Raw genomic sequence first — 13,008 nt, 5'->3', positions numbered from 1 at the left:
GATGATTGAGTGGCAGAGCAGGCTCGAGGGGCCAAATAGCCTACTCCTGCTCCTATTTCTTATGTTCTTATGGTCTTACCATTGACGGCCGTGCCTTCAGCTATCTGGGCCATAAGCTCTGGAATTCCCTCACTAAACCTCTCCGTCTCACCGCCTCTCTCCCCTCCTTTAAGACGCTCCTTAAAACCTACCTCTTTGACCAAGCTTTTGGTCACCTGTCCTAATATCTCCTTATGTGGCTCGGTGTCAAATTTTGTTTGATAATCGCTCCTGTGAAGCGCCTTGGGACGTTAAAGGCGCTATATAAATGCAAGTTGTTGTTGTGTATAGAAGATTAAGGAGTGGTTTAATTGAGGTGTTTAAGATGATTAAAGGAGTTGATGGGGTAGATAGAGAGAAAATATTTCCTCTGGTGGGGGGGGAGTCCAGAGCAAGGGGGCATGGCCATGAAGGGTTTTGACAGAATAAATAAGGAGAAACTCTTTCTAGTGGCAGAAGGGTCGGTAACCAGAGGACACAGATTTAAGGTGATCGGCAAAAGAGCCATCGACGTCATGAGGAAACATTTTTTTACGCAGCGAGTTGTTCTGATCTGGAACGCGCTGCCTGAAAGGGCGGTGGAAGCAGATTCAATAGTAACTTTCGAAAGGGAATTGGACAAATACTTGAAGGGAAAAAATTTACCGGGCTATGGGAAACGAGCAGGGGAATGGGACTAATTGGATAGCTCTTTCAAAGAGCCGGCATGGGCATGATGGGCTGAATGGCCTCCTTCTGTGCTGTACCTACTGTGATATTATGATACCATGAACCTTAAAATTAGAGCTAGGCCATTCAAGGGGTGATGTCAGGAAGCACTTCTTCACACAAAGGATAGTGGAAATCTGGAACTCTCTCCCCCAGATATCTGTTGAGGGTGGGAGCCAATTGAAAATGTCAAGACTGAGATTGATAGATTTTTGTTAGGTAAGTGTATACGGAACCAAGATAGAGTTAAGGTACAGGTCAGCCATGATCTAATTGAATGGCGGAACAGGCTCGAGGGGCTGAATGGCCTCCTCCAGTCCCTATGGTTCCTACCCCCCCTAACCACCGTTTATTCCTGTGTTGACGCCAGCTGCTCGGATTCAGGGCTCCAACTGCACGGACGATCCCGTCGCCATCCTGATGGAGGAGTTGCCTCCCTGCACCAACACCTACGCTAACTGGCTGGTCATCCTGCTCCTGACCATCTTCCTGCTGGTTGCCAACATCCTGCTGGTCAACCTGCTCATCGCCATGTTCAGGTAACGGGTCTGTCACGTCGGTAAAGCCGGCCGGTAACTCGACCGAAAAGCCCCCTCGGGTTCTGCACCGAGGTGGCTGGCGCCAACCAGGGCGGCACGAAGAGCATTTCCTGTTGGGTAAAAGGGTTACAGAACCAAGGCGGGTAAACGGAGTTAAGGTACAGATTGGCCGTGATCTAATTGAATGGCGGAACAGGCTCGAGGGGCTGAATGGCCTCCTCCCATTCCTATGCGGCAATTCGTGCTTCGGGAGATCACTGCCTTGCCAACCTCGCATTGGCACCTGCTGTTCTCCGTTAAGTGGTTGGCAAGGGTAGTGGTTCTGATACTGGACTAATAATCCAGGGGGACCCGAGTTCAAATCCCACCGTGGCGGATTGAGAAGTTTGAGTTCAGTTAAAACAAATGAGGAAATAAAAAAAGCTGGCATCAGTAAAAGTGACCGTGAAGCTGTCAGATTGTCGTAAAAACCCAACTGGTTCACTAATGTCCTTTTAGAGAAGGAAACCTGCCTTCCTTACCCAGTCTGGGCCTACATATGGTTGACTCTTAAGTGCCCTCTGAAATGGATGAGCAAACACTTGGTTGTTCAGGGCAACTATGGATGGGCAATAAACGCCGGCCTTGCCAGCGACGACTTCATCCCAAGAATTAATTATTTTTTGAACGGGTGCGGATCCCACAAATCTGGCCGCAGCTTCTATGAAATGGTGGGTTTCCTCTGCCGCTGGAAGAGGGTTAGTCAGCAGGTTTATATCGCCACAGCAACAACTTGCACTTATATAGCGCCTGTAATTTATAAAAACGTCCCAAGGCACTTCGCAGGAACGATTATCAAACAAAATTTGACACCGAGGAGATATTAGGACAGGTGAAGAGGTAGGTTTTAAGGAGCGTCTTAAAGGGAGGAGAGAGAGAGGTGGAGGCGCGGAGAGGTTTAGAAAGGGAATTCCAGAGTTTAGGGCCTAGGCAGCTGAAGGCACGGCCGTCAATGGTGGAGCGATGAAAATTGGGGATGTGCAAGAGGCCAGAATTGGAGGAGCGCAGAGATCTCGTAGGGTTGTGGGGCTGGAGGAGGTTACAGAGATAGGGAGGGGTCGAGGCCATGGAGGGATTTGAAAGCAAGGATGAGAATTTTAAAATCGAGACATTCCCGGACCGGGAGCCAATGTAGGTCAGCGAGCACAGGGGGTGATGGGAGAACGGGACTTGGTGCGAGTTAGGACACGGGCAGCACCCTGTGACGGGAGGCCAGCCTGTTTGCTGTTGGCTGCAGCTTTTAAATGTAAAGGCACCTTTTTTTCATTCGTTCATGGGATGTGGGCGTCGCTGGCGAGGCCGGCATTTATTGCCCATCCCTAATTGCCCTTGAGAAGGTGGTGGTGAGCCGCCTTCTTGAACCGCTGCAGTCCGTGTGGTGAAGGTTCTCCCACAGTGATGTTAGGAAGGGAATTCCAGGATTTTGACCCAGCGACGATGAAGGAACGACGATATATTTCCAAGTCGGGATGGTGTGTGACTTGGAGGGGAACGTGCAGGTGGTGTTGTTCCCATGTACCTGCAGCTCTTGTCCTTCTGGGTGGTAGAGGTCGCGGGTTTGGGAGGTGCTGTCGAAGAAGCCTTGGCGAGTTGAGGAGCAAAATGCATTGTAGCCCCCTCCTTCCTGTCCACCCGCAGTTTGGAATGAGAGAGAAAGAATTAGCAATGATGGCGTCTCCGAAACAAATAGTTTAGGCACTTTTACACCGGCACTTGTTTATGGCCGTGTCGTGGTTATGGGATCGGACCAGCACCCTAGAGGTCATGAGTTCAAATCCCACCGAGGCAACTTGTGGAATTGGATTCAATTTTAACTTAAAAGCAGCTGAAAGATGCCTCTGGATAATCAGCTGTTACTTATAGTACGTAAAGTGGGTAACGGCACAATTAGGGTTCTTGAGTGCCTTCAAGCTACCATGGCAAGTACGGGGAAAGCCAACTGTTACCCCACTCCTTCTCATTGTCTTTTGCAGTTACACCTTCTCTAAGGTTCAGGAGAACAGTGACATCTACTGGAAGTTCCAGCGCTACAACCTGATCGTGGAGTACCACAAACGGCCTGCGCTCGCCCCACCCTTCATCATCTTCAGTCACATCAACATCTTCATCAAAAGGAACATCCGGAAAGTCCCGTCCGTCAAGAGCAAGCTCTTCAGTAAGACGTGTCCCCGCAGCGAGAGTGTGAGCAGCAGTTAGTGCGAGCAGGAACGGTAACAGTGGGAGCAGCGGGTCCCCGCGGGTAAAGTGGACTCGTGTGGCCTGGTACTGAGCCACACAGGCCCCCCCCCCCCCCCGTGTGTGACCCCTGGTCGGTGCTGAGCTAGTTGCCCCTGGCTGAAGTCAGAGGTGATTTCAAATCACACAGGGTTCCCGCTCCTCTTCAGTGACTCCTCCCCGCACCCCCACCCCACTGAAAAGTGGATTTTGGGAGTATAGCCGGGGAGAAAAGGACCAGGCCCAGCCGTGACGCCCTTCATGACCGAATAGCTTGCCAACACTCACAGTCAGGGTCACTTGGAAAAGGCACTGGAGGCCTGACCAGAAGAATTTATAGACCTGAATCCCCTCCTGAATCGATGGCCCCAGGATAGAAAGGGAGAAAAATCCAGGAGAAAAATATATTGAAGTAGGGAAAGAATAACCCGTAATTTTTGCAAGCGGGAGGGGGAATGTACTTTACGCTGTGAGTATTTCCCCATCATTAATCCTCGCTCTTAATATTAATAAATAATACAGGGTTCAAATGGCTTGAGGGAACGGTGTTGAGCTGAGGAGCCACAAATTAATGATTGTGTCGACCGAGATGAGATATTTCACCCTGTCCAGAACGGTAGAAGCAGAGGACACGGCCTGCACTTGAAAGGGAGTTAATTCAAAAACTAATCTGCGGAAACAATATTTAATTGAGCGAGTGGCCAATCTATGGAACAGGCTCCCTGGAAGTAGGAAGTATTGATTCATCCAAATGTAAATTAGATAGATTTATTTCAGAAAATAACATTTTGGGATGCAGTATATGAGTAATTTGAGACGTGACATGTGGTGAGTGTAACATGTTTGGGAGGAACAGGTGACTTTGGACCTATGGTTCCCAAAGCTCTCCACCACTGGGATTTTCCTCGCCTCATGTCTGGGCCTGTTGGAGACTAATTGATAGAGATTGATTGCTATGATTAGTCAACAACTCCATTATCGTTGTATCATTACAACCACCAGGATGGTAGAAGGGGAACTAGATGGACCTTGGGTCTTTTTCCATCGAGCAATTCCTATGTTCCCAATCAGGCTTGAGACACCATAACCTACTCGAATGAGAATTCACCTGGATTCAGTTCTAGCCCAGACGGACAGCTCTCTCCTGGCTGTAATGAGTTTGCAATGAGTTTGATGCGACCTCAACCTGGCTCCCACTGAACATAGGCCCACAGCTGGAAATCCAGCACTAATTGTCCGTAGTTATGAAGCTCACAAAGGCGGCTAATGGTCGACATGGAAATGGGATGAAGGCACATTGCTGGGACGCAGTAGTGACAGAACCTGGGAATGGATATCGATGGTAAAAGGTAGATAGTTTCCACATCGTCCTTCCCTCTCTTTGATCAGCAGAGAAATATACACAGACGGTATAAATCACTTGAGTTTCTTTTTGATAGTTTATGATGGGGCCTGAATTAGGGTTGCCAACTTTGGTTGGACGTATTCCTGGAGGTTTCATCACATGACCCCCCCCACCTCCAACCACCTCACCCGGTCAAACAGCCTTTGTTTCTCATGATTTTCCTCCAGGGTGTTTTGCTCACAGCAGTGTCCTGGAGATTAATCTTCGATTCCTGGAGACTCCAGGACAGTCCTGGAGGGTTGGCAACCCTAGGCCTGAACCGCTGTGATCAGGAGGCCCTCCTCGCCCAAACACTGGTTGTCCTGCGGCTTAGACTGAAAGGAATAATGGTCTCGTTTTCATTCCAGTCAGGGACTTCTCGGAGTCGGTCACCAGCAAGCTGATGACGTGGGAGGCCGTGCAGAAAGAGAACTACCTTGTGTCCTGCAACAGAATCAAAAGGGAAAGCAACATGGAGCGGCTGAAGAGGACAGCGCAAAAGTGAGGACGCAGATATTTTATGTTCTCACTGTGGGGAGATCCAATGGATCAACAGCGCTAAAAAAATTAAACCCAACCAAACAGGCTACAAGGTCCTAGTTTGTGGTGAGTTAGCCAATCGTAGTCAAGGGGAGCAGTTATGGAATTCCCAGAGCTGGAAAGCTGGGAGTGAGAATTCCCAGAGCAGGAAAGCTGGAAATGAGAATTCCCAGAGCAGGAAAGCCGGGAGTGAGAATTCCCAGAGCAGAAAGGCTGGAAGTGACAAAATTCCCAAAGAGGAAAGCTGGGAGTGAGAATTCCCAGAGCAGGAAGGCTGGGAGTGAGAATTCCCAGAGCAGGAAAGCTGGGAGTGACAGAATTCCCTAAGCAGGCAGGCCAGGAGTGACAGAATTCCAAAAGCAGGAAGGGTGGGGGTGACAGAATTCCCAGAGCCGGAAGGGTGGGAGTGACAGAATTCCCAGAGCAGGAACACTGGGAGAGCTGGAATTCCAAGTGGATTGGGAAGCCTCACAGTGACAGCAGCCCTGAGAGGGGAGCCACGTAGAGCCCGGTTTTGGTACCTGACATTTGTTTTTGTCTTTAGGGTCGAAAGTGTTTTAAATTACATCACAGACATCAGAGAGCATGACAGGCGGCTGAGAGTACTCGAACAACAGGTAACACGGAGCGCACAAACTCTGATGAAACAGTGGAGCAAATATTTACACCTGAAGGGGCCTGAAATTCCTCTTTGGACAAAACACAGCAAAATTCCTCCTTAATTACTGAACTGCTAACACCCACCTTTAGGATATCTGAGAATATCGTTTGGTTACAGAGTCATTACTTATGGAGAAAAACAGTCATTGTCCTGTTAAACTGAACTTTCAGCCCCAATTATTAGTCGTGTGTGTGTGTTTGTGTGTGGTGTGTGTGTGTTTGCGTGTGTGTTTGTGTTTGTGTGCGTGTGTGTTTGTGTGTGTGTGTTTGTGTGTGTGTGTGCTTGTGTGTTTGTGTGTGGTGTGGTGTGTGTTTGCGTGTGTGTTTGTGTGTGGTGTGTGTGTGTGTGCTTGTGTGTTTGTGTGTTTGTGTGCGTGTGTGTTTGTGTGTGTTTGTGTTTGTGTGCGTGTGTGTTTGTGTGTGTATGCGCGTGCGCCCTCCATGGTAGGGTTGCCAACTCTGGATGGACGTGTTCCTGGAGGTTTCATCACGTGACCTCCTGCCTTCAACTGCCCCGCCCCCACACTCCCGCCATTGGTCGCCCGACATGTCCATCTCATGGCACCCCACCTTCCTGCACCAATTGGAAAGCGAATAGACTCTCCATTACCCCATTGGACGATTCTTGACTATCAGTGAAACATCCTTTTTTCCCATGTCAAATATTTTTATAACTAGTAAACAAAGGGGTTCGAAGAATTTTTTTTTAAGAGCACAGTGTTGTTTATTACCCCTATAATTTTTCTCCCGGGTATTGCTCTTAGCAGTGTCCTGGAGATTAGTCTTTAATTCCTGGAGACTCCAGGGCAATCCTGGAGGGTTGGCAACCCCTATGCCATGGGTGTGTGCCTGCGTGTTAAGCCACAATCTTCCGACTGAGAGGTACGACTGCTACTAAATGATCCAAGCTAACAAGGCCAAGCCCCGTGGGAGAGACGATAAGAGGTCGTGGTTCAGGAATGAGAAGCTCGGCTTTTAAAATCTAGAAGGCTGTCAGAAGAAGCACAGGCCGAGGGAGGGAAGGAGTTTTACAGTCTCGAGGACCTGGGAGAGAATTGAGTAGGAAAGGATGCGATGGGTTTTGAGAATGCAGCGAGGAAGAAGAACTCGAGGCGGGGGGGGGGGTTGTATTCGCATTTTAGGATAAACCAAAGCTCAGAGGGGCACTCAATGCATTCATAAAAATAGGGCGAAAAGGGAAAGGTTGTGATGGAGAGAGGCTGGAGGCTAAAGATAAGAAGGATATTGCCGATTAAGACTACAAACTTTCCTTGTAGCCTATCCAGGAGTGTGGGAGAGCTCTCAGATAAGGGAACGGTATCCAAGATTTTGGGCTTTATGGAGAATTATTAAATTTGAAATTCTGGTTGTAGAAACATTCAATGCCCGTGTACTACATCCCCGTGCGTGCTGTTTTTGCACAGGTTGCTAACTCCAAAGGTGGCTGCTAGTGTCTTTATTTGCCCTCTCTCCTTACCCATTCTCATAGAAAAGAAAGAACTTGCATTTATATAGCCCCTTTCATGACCTCAGGATGTCCCAAAGCGCTTTGCAGCTAATGGAGTACTTTTGAAGTGTAGTCACTGTTGTAATGTAGGAAACGCGGCAGTCAATTTGCACACAGCAAGATCCCACAAACAGCAATGTGATAATGACCAGATAATCTGTTTTAGTGATGTTGGTTGAGGGATAAATATTGGCCCAGGACTCTGGGGAGAACTCCCCTGCTTTTCTTCGAATAGTGCCATGGGATCTTTTTACATCCACCTGAGAGGGCAGGCAGGGCTCATCCGAAAGACGGCACCTCCGACAGTGCAGCACTCCCTCAGTACTGCACCGGAGTACTCTCTAACTTACTTTTTAAAGCCAAGCTTGGTGTCACCTGTCCACGGCCTCTCGATTTTCCTTATCTTTGCTCCCACTCACCTCAACATTGATGGCGGCCTGCACTTTAGGCCTCTTGGCTTCAACTACATCTCCGAGTTCGGGGGATTAAAATGGCTCCAGCGATTATAGGGTTACTGTTCTATCTCCGCTGCCTTTTGATTGGGCCTTTGCTCTCTTTCCTGATAGGTGGATTACTGCACTGAAGCTCTGACGTGGTTGGCAGAATCGTTACTACAAAGTAACCTCATCAAGAACAGCAGAGCCCCGCCCACATTCACAGGTACCGTAAACATTAGAAAAAACGCTACCCTCCCAAATGGATCCGGGATGATTCCATTGCTTAACTCTGAATTCTTTTTCTCTCCCCACCCCTCCTGCCCTGCACATTTCTCCTATTGTCTCCTATTGGTGCTGGGTATTGTTGGAGATAGTGTTCCATGGATGCTGTCCATCCACCAATGCCTTGTCCTTAAATTGGACTATTGCTCATGTTTAGATGTTTTCGCTGGCGGGAGGGCCGGTAACCAGAGGACACAGATTTAAGAAAATTGGTAAAAAATCCAGGGGGGGGGGGTTCGAGAATTTTTTTTTTACGCAGACAGTTGTTATGATCTGGAATGCGCTGCCTGGAAGGGCAGTGGAAGCAGATTAAATAGTAAAGGGAATTGGATAAATACTCGAAAAAGAGGAATTTGCAGGGCTACGGGGAAAGGGCAGGGGTGGGGTGGGACCAATTGGATAGCTCTTTCAAAGAGCCGGCACAGGCATGATGGGCTGAATGGCCTCCTTCTGTGCTGTTTCATTCTAGGTGTGGGTCTGGGCAGCCTAACCATCCTGTAGAGGGCATCACAGCCAGGTTTGATCCTGATGTCGACATAGTTGCACGTTCCGGCAGGGATAACTGAATAGCCGCCAAGAATGGGGACCCTGGATGATGATTCCATGACAAAACCTATCTTCACCATCTAGACGCTACCCTGTACAGAACCTGCCTGATTTTCAGTCAACTGATTTCAATGGCGATCTGCTCTGCCAGATTACCACACAGGTGGTGAGCTGAAAATCTACCCCCTCTAGGGTTGCCAACCCTCCAGGATTGGCCTGGAGTCTCCAGAAATTAAAGATTAATCTCCTGACCACTGCCTCAAGCAAAACCCAGGAGAAAAATCACAGAAAGCATTAAAATAGTGTCTTTTTTTAATGTTCTTTGAATACTTTCATTTATTAGTTATAAAAAAAATTGGAGATGGGGGGGAAAAAAAGGCTGTTTGACTGGGCGGGGCAATTGGAGGCAGGGGGTCATGTGGTGAAACCTCCAGGAATGCACCCAACCAGAGTTGGCAACCCCAGGTGAGGCAGTGGACGTTCTGTTCGCTGGCACCTGTGCCAGGGAGTAGGTGGCGGGCTACACACTGCATTGGGCAAGGGGAAGTGGTCTACCCACAGCACTGGGCACAGACGGTGTTGCTGCCACCTCATAATACTGTGTCGCACTCATAGGAACAGGAGTAGGCCATTCAGCCCCTCGAGCCTGTTCCGTCATTCAATTAGATCATAAATCCATTAAGGAATTCAGGAGAAACTTCTTTACCCGAAGAGTGGTGAGAATGTAGAACTTGTTTCCACAAGGAGTAGTTGAGGTGAATAGCGTAGATACATTTAAGGGGAAGCTGGATAAACACACGAGGGAGAAAGGAATAGAAGGATATGCTGATAGGGTGAGATGAAATAGGGAGGCAGAAGACTCGTGTGGAGCATAAACGCCGGCATAGAGCAGTTGGGCCGAATGGCCTGTTTCTGTGCTGTAGTTTTGATGTAACTCGATGTAATCTGTATCTTGACTCCATCTACCCACCTCGAATCCATAACCTTTAATACCCTTGCCTAACAAAAATCTCAGTTTATACTGATCTTTCTCTCACAGGCCCTTCATCCAAAAAGGACACCAAGCCATAACTATCTGATACCGAAAACTGCCTCGCCAATGTTAATCACATCATCCATGGAGTCGCACTGTGAAGGGCAGGATCCCTATCTTCTCCCTGCGATCGTGTACAACAAGTTCTGCGCCGAGGCTAAATTCAGATCCCGTCCGACAGAGTTCGGAGTTCATTCCTCCCCCACCATCCCCCGCCTCCGTTACCATTCTCTTCTTCTCCAAGATGGAAGCTCACAATGACAATTGTTGCAAAGTTTTCGTCATATTTGGTACTTGTTTGTGGGGAGAGCGCAGGGCAGAGGGATTAGTTCTGGGTCACTCTGGCAAACAGCCAGCACAGACACAATGGACTGAATGTCTCCTGCCTGTCTTGTAAGCTCTCTGGTTCTACTCTGTAAAAGTATTAAATCTTGTTTTTTTTTTGGACAAGTGGAGTGAATTACATTTAAGGTCCTTACAAAATTTAACCCTTAGACTGATGGCAGGTTCAAGGAACTCCCAGTCTCCCTCGGTAGTCTGGTTTTGTTTGTTTCTTTGCTCACGTACTGTGACACTGAGCCAAACACTAATATTACAGTAATAAATCCACCCAAACAATAGAAATAAATGTTATTACTGGAATATTAGTCTGATGAAGCCATAATATGCACTTAACGCATAACTTTAATTAAAACGAAAGACTAATTGGGAAAACTACCAAAGAAAATCATTGAAAAAGTCCAGTGCTGCAAATCGTTAAATTTAACCGTGCAATATATTAAAATTATAGTAAAATTCAGCACCTCCAATAGCTCAGTTGGAGTGTGTAGCTGAACCATATAGAAGACAAGGTCCCAGGTTTGATTCCTGCTTTGTGCTGGATTTACGGTTGCCAACCCTCCAGGATTGTCCTGGAGTCTCCGGTAATTAAAGCTTAATCTCCCGGGGAAAAAATCATCAGGGCATTAAAATAAATGGTGTGTATTTTTTTCATTTTCGTTGAACATTTTCTTTTATTAGTTATAAAAAATATTGTAAATTTGTTGGGGGGAGGCTGCTTGACCGACAGTCAATCAGGTAATGAAGAGTCTGTTCACTTTCCAATTGGCCCAGGAAGGTGGGGGCGGGGCGAGGATGGACGTGTCAGGCAACCAATGGCAGGAGAGTGGTGGAGGGGTGGGTGGGGCGGTTGGAAGCGGAAGGTCATGTGATGAAACCTGCTGGAATGTGTCCAACCAGAGTTGGCAACCCTCGCTGGATTAATTGATCTCAGCTGGGATGGTGTTAGGGGCCATTCGATTGGCCTCAACATCCCTGGTCTAGGATGGAGTAAAACGTTAGTCAGGGCTCTCATTCTTCATCATCGTTATGACTCCTCCTGGCAAGTTGGTGTGCGTGGATATCAGGCGAGGATAGACCAGCCAAATGCTCTCCCGATGCTCACTGTCCAAACCAACAGATGAAGACTGGTCTGTTAAATGAGGTTCTGGAATGTTCCTGGTACCGATTGAACAGCGCCCCAGGATAAAAGAGAAAATTGGCAACAGCGAAAAAAAAACAAGTATTGCGTTCAATTTATACGTGTGGTGTGCAGAAAACATGTTGTGGTCAGCAGTGAGGTATCACTGGAACTGGCCAGCACAGGCATGATAGGCCGAATGGCCTCCTTCTGTGCTCTATGATTCTACGATCACAGCCTCACCCTCAGTCACTGAGGTATTTATCGATTTCATGTGATGGAGTCTTTGTACATGGAGGAATAATTTTGTGTATTGTTATGTGTTTGAAATCTATTTGTTACTTGTACTAATTTTGCTAACTCTTCTACTGCATAAGAAGTGGGTAATACCCAATGGATGATATTGAATGGGGATATTCAAAGGGTGATATTGAACTGGCAATATTCGATGGGGACCATGAAAGGATGATATTCAACAGATGATATTACAAGTGTGATGTTGAGTGTGTGATATTGAATGAGAGAGTCAAGTGATGATATTCAATGGGTGATATTGAATGGATGGCATTCAATGGCAACATTGAACATGTGATATTGAATGGGTGATATTGAATGGATGATACTGAAATGGTGATATTCAATGGGTGACATCAAATCAGTGATATTTAATGAGTGATATTGCATGGGTGATATTGCATGGGTGATATTGCATGGGTGATATTGCATGGGTGATATTGCATGGGTGATGTTGAATGAACGATATTCATTGTTTGGATGATATTCATTGGATGAGTTATATTGAATGGATGACACTTATTGGATGGATGATATCAGGAGAGTGATATTCATTGGATGAGTGACATTGGACCAGTGATATTTATTGGACGGGTGGAATGGGATGGATCCTATTTATTGGATGGTGACATTGGTCCAGATGATATCCATTGGATGAGTGATATTGAATGGATAATATACATTGGACCAATGATATTGGACAAATGATATTTATTGGATGAATGATATTGGATTGATGATATTTATTGGACAAGTGGTATTGGATGCATGGTGTTTATTGGATGAATGATATTGGATGGAAGATATTTATTGGAAGCACAAAGTTCGAAGGTTTGGTGGAACCTATCATCCAATAAGAATATTCACTGGGAAGCTGCAGTATGAAGTACGACATATGATCACCAAACGATCTCACATACCGGCCTGGATTTCTGTTTGTAGTTTTCTGTATATTTGTTTTAAAAGAAAATTCTCACAGGGCCTGTGAGCTCTCCTGCTGCTTAAAATGGACAAAAAACAATTGGCTGAGAAAGCACCACAACCAAATTGCAGAGCTACTCGTGGGCAAACACTGATTTTTCCAGCTGGATTTGGGATGTTTTTCTGTGTTAAAGGCAATTAAATAAATGGACAGTAGTTGTTACGATTATCTTTTTGGTACTTTTTATTTTAATTGAGAAGGCTGGGGTGAAGGGCCAAGGTCTTTCCCCATCCTCCTTCATCTGTTTCATATACACTGGGCAACTTCCCACAGAGAAGAGGGAAAACCAGAGGGAGAATCCCCTACTGATTCCTCTCATGTACCCCTTTCACCGCTGACTGAAAA

The 13,008-nt window shown here is 46.9% G+C and overlaps 1 protein-coding gene across 2 annotated transcripts in view; it reads left to right on the top strand.

Moving 5' to 3' along the window:
* Window positions 1–10,921, top strand: part of LOC137305642 (transient receptor potential cation channel subfamily M member 4-like) — a 47,536-nt gene extending 36,615 nt beyond the window's left edge. Inside the window, exons 21-26 of one of the 2 annotated variants that reach the window (XM_067974529.1) lie at window positions 1,118–1,286; window positions 3,299–3,480; window positions 5,292–5,424; window positions 6,008–6,080; window positions 8,197–8,290; window positions 9,935–10,921. In XM_067974529.1, the coding sequence (XP_067830630.1) occupies window positions 1,118–1,286; window positions 3,299–3,480; window positions 5,292–5,424; window positions 6,008–6,080; window positions 8,197–8,290; window positions 9,935–9,966 (683 nt within the window). In that variant the 3' untranslated portion in view covers window positions 9,967–10,921. Of the gene's footprint in view, window positions 1–1,117; window positions 1,287–3,298; window positions 3,507–5,291; window positions 5,425–6,007; window positions 6,081–8,196; window positions 8,291–9,934 lie in introns of those variants that run through there. The other variant, XM_067974530.1, reaches the window with a different exon arrangement.
* Window positions 10,922–13,008: the final 2,087 nt, after the last annotated feature.

This window comes from Heptranchias perlo, chromosome 40 (genome assembly GCF_035084215.1).
Source record: "Heptranchias perlo isolate sHepPer1 chromosome 40, sHepPer1.hap1, whole genome shotgun sequence".
Lineage (NCBI taxonomy): Eukaryota > Metazoa > Chordata > Chondrichthyes > Hexanchiformes > Hexanchidae > Heptranchias > Heptranchias perlo.
The sequence above is the reverse complement of the archived record's forward strand: the minus strand, read 5'-3'. Positions and strand labels throughout refer to the sequence as shown.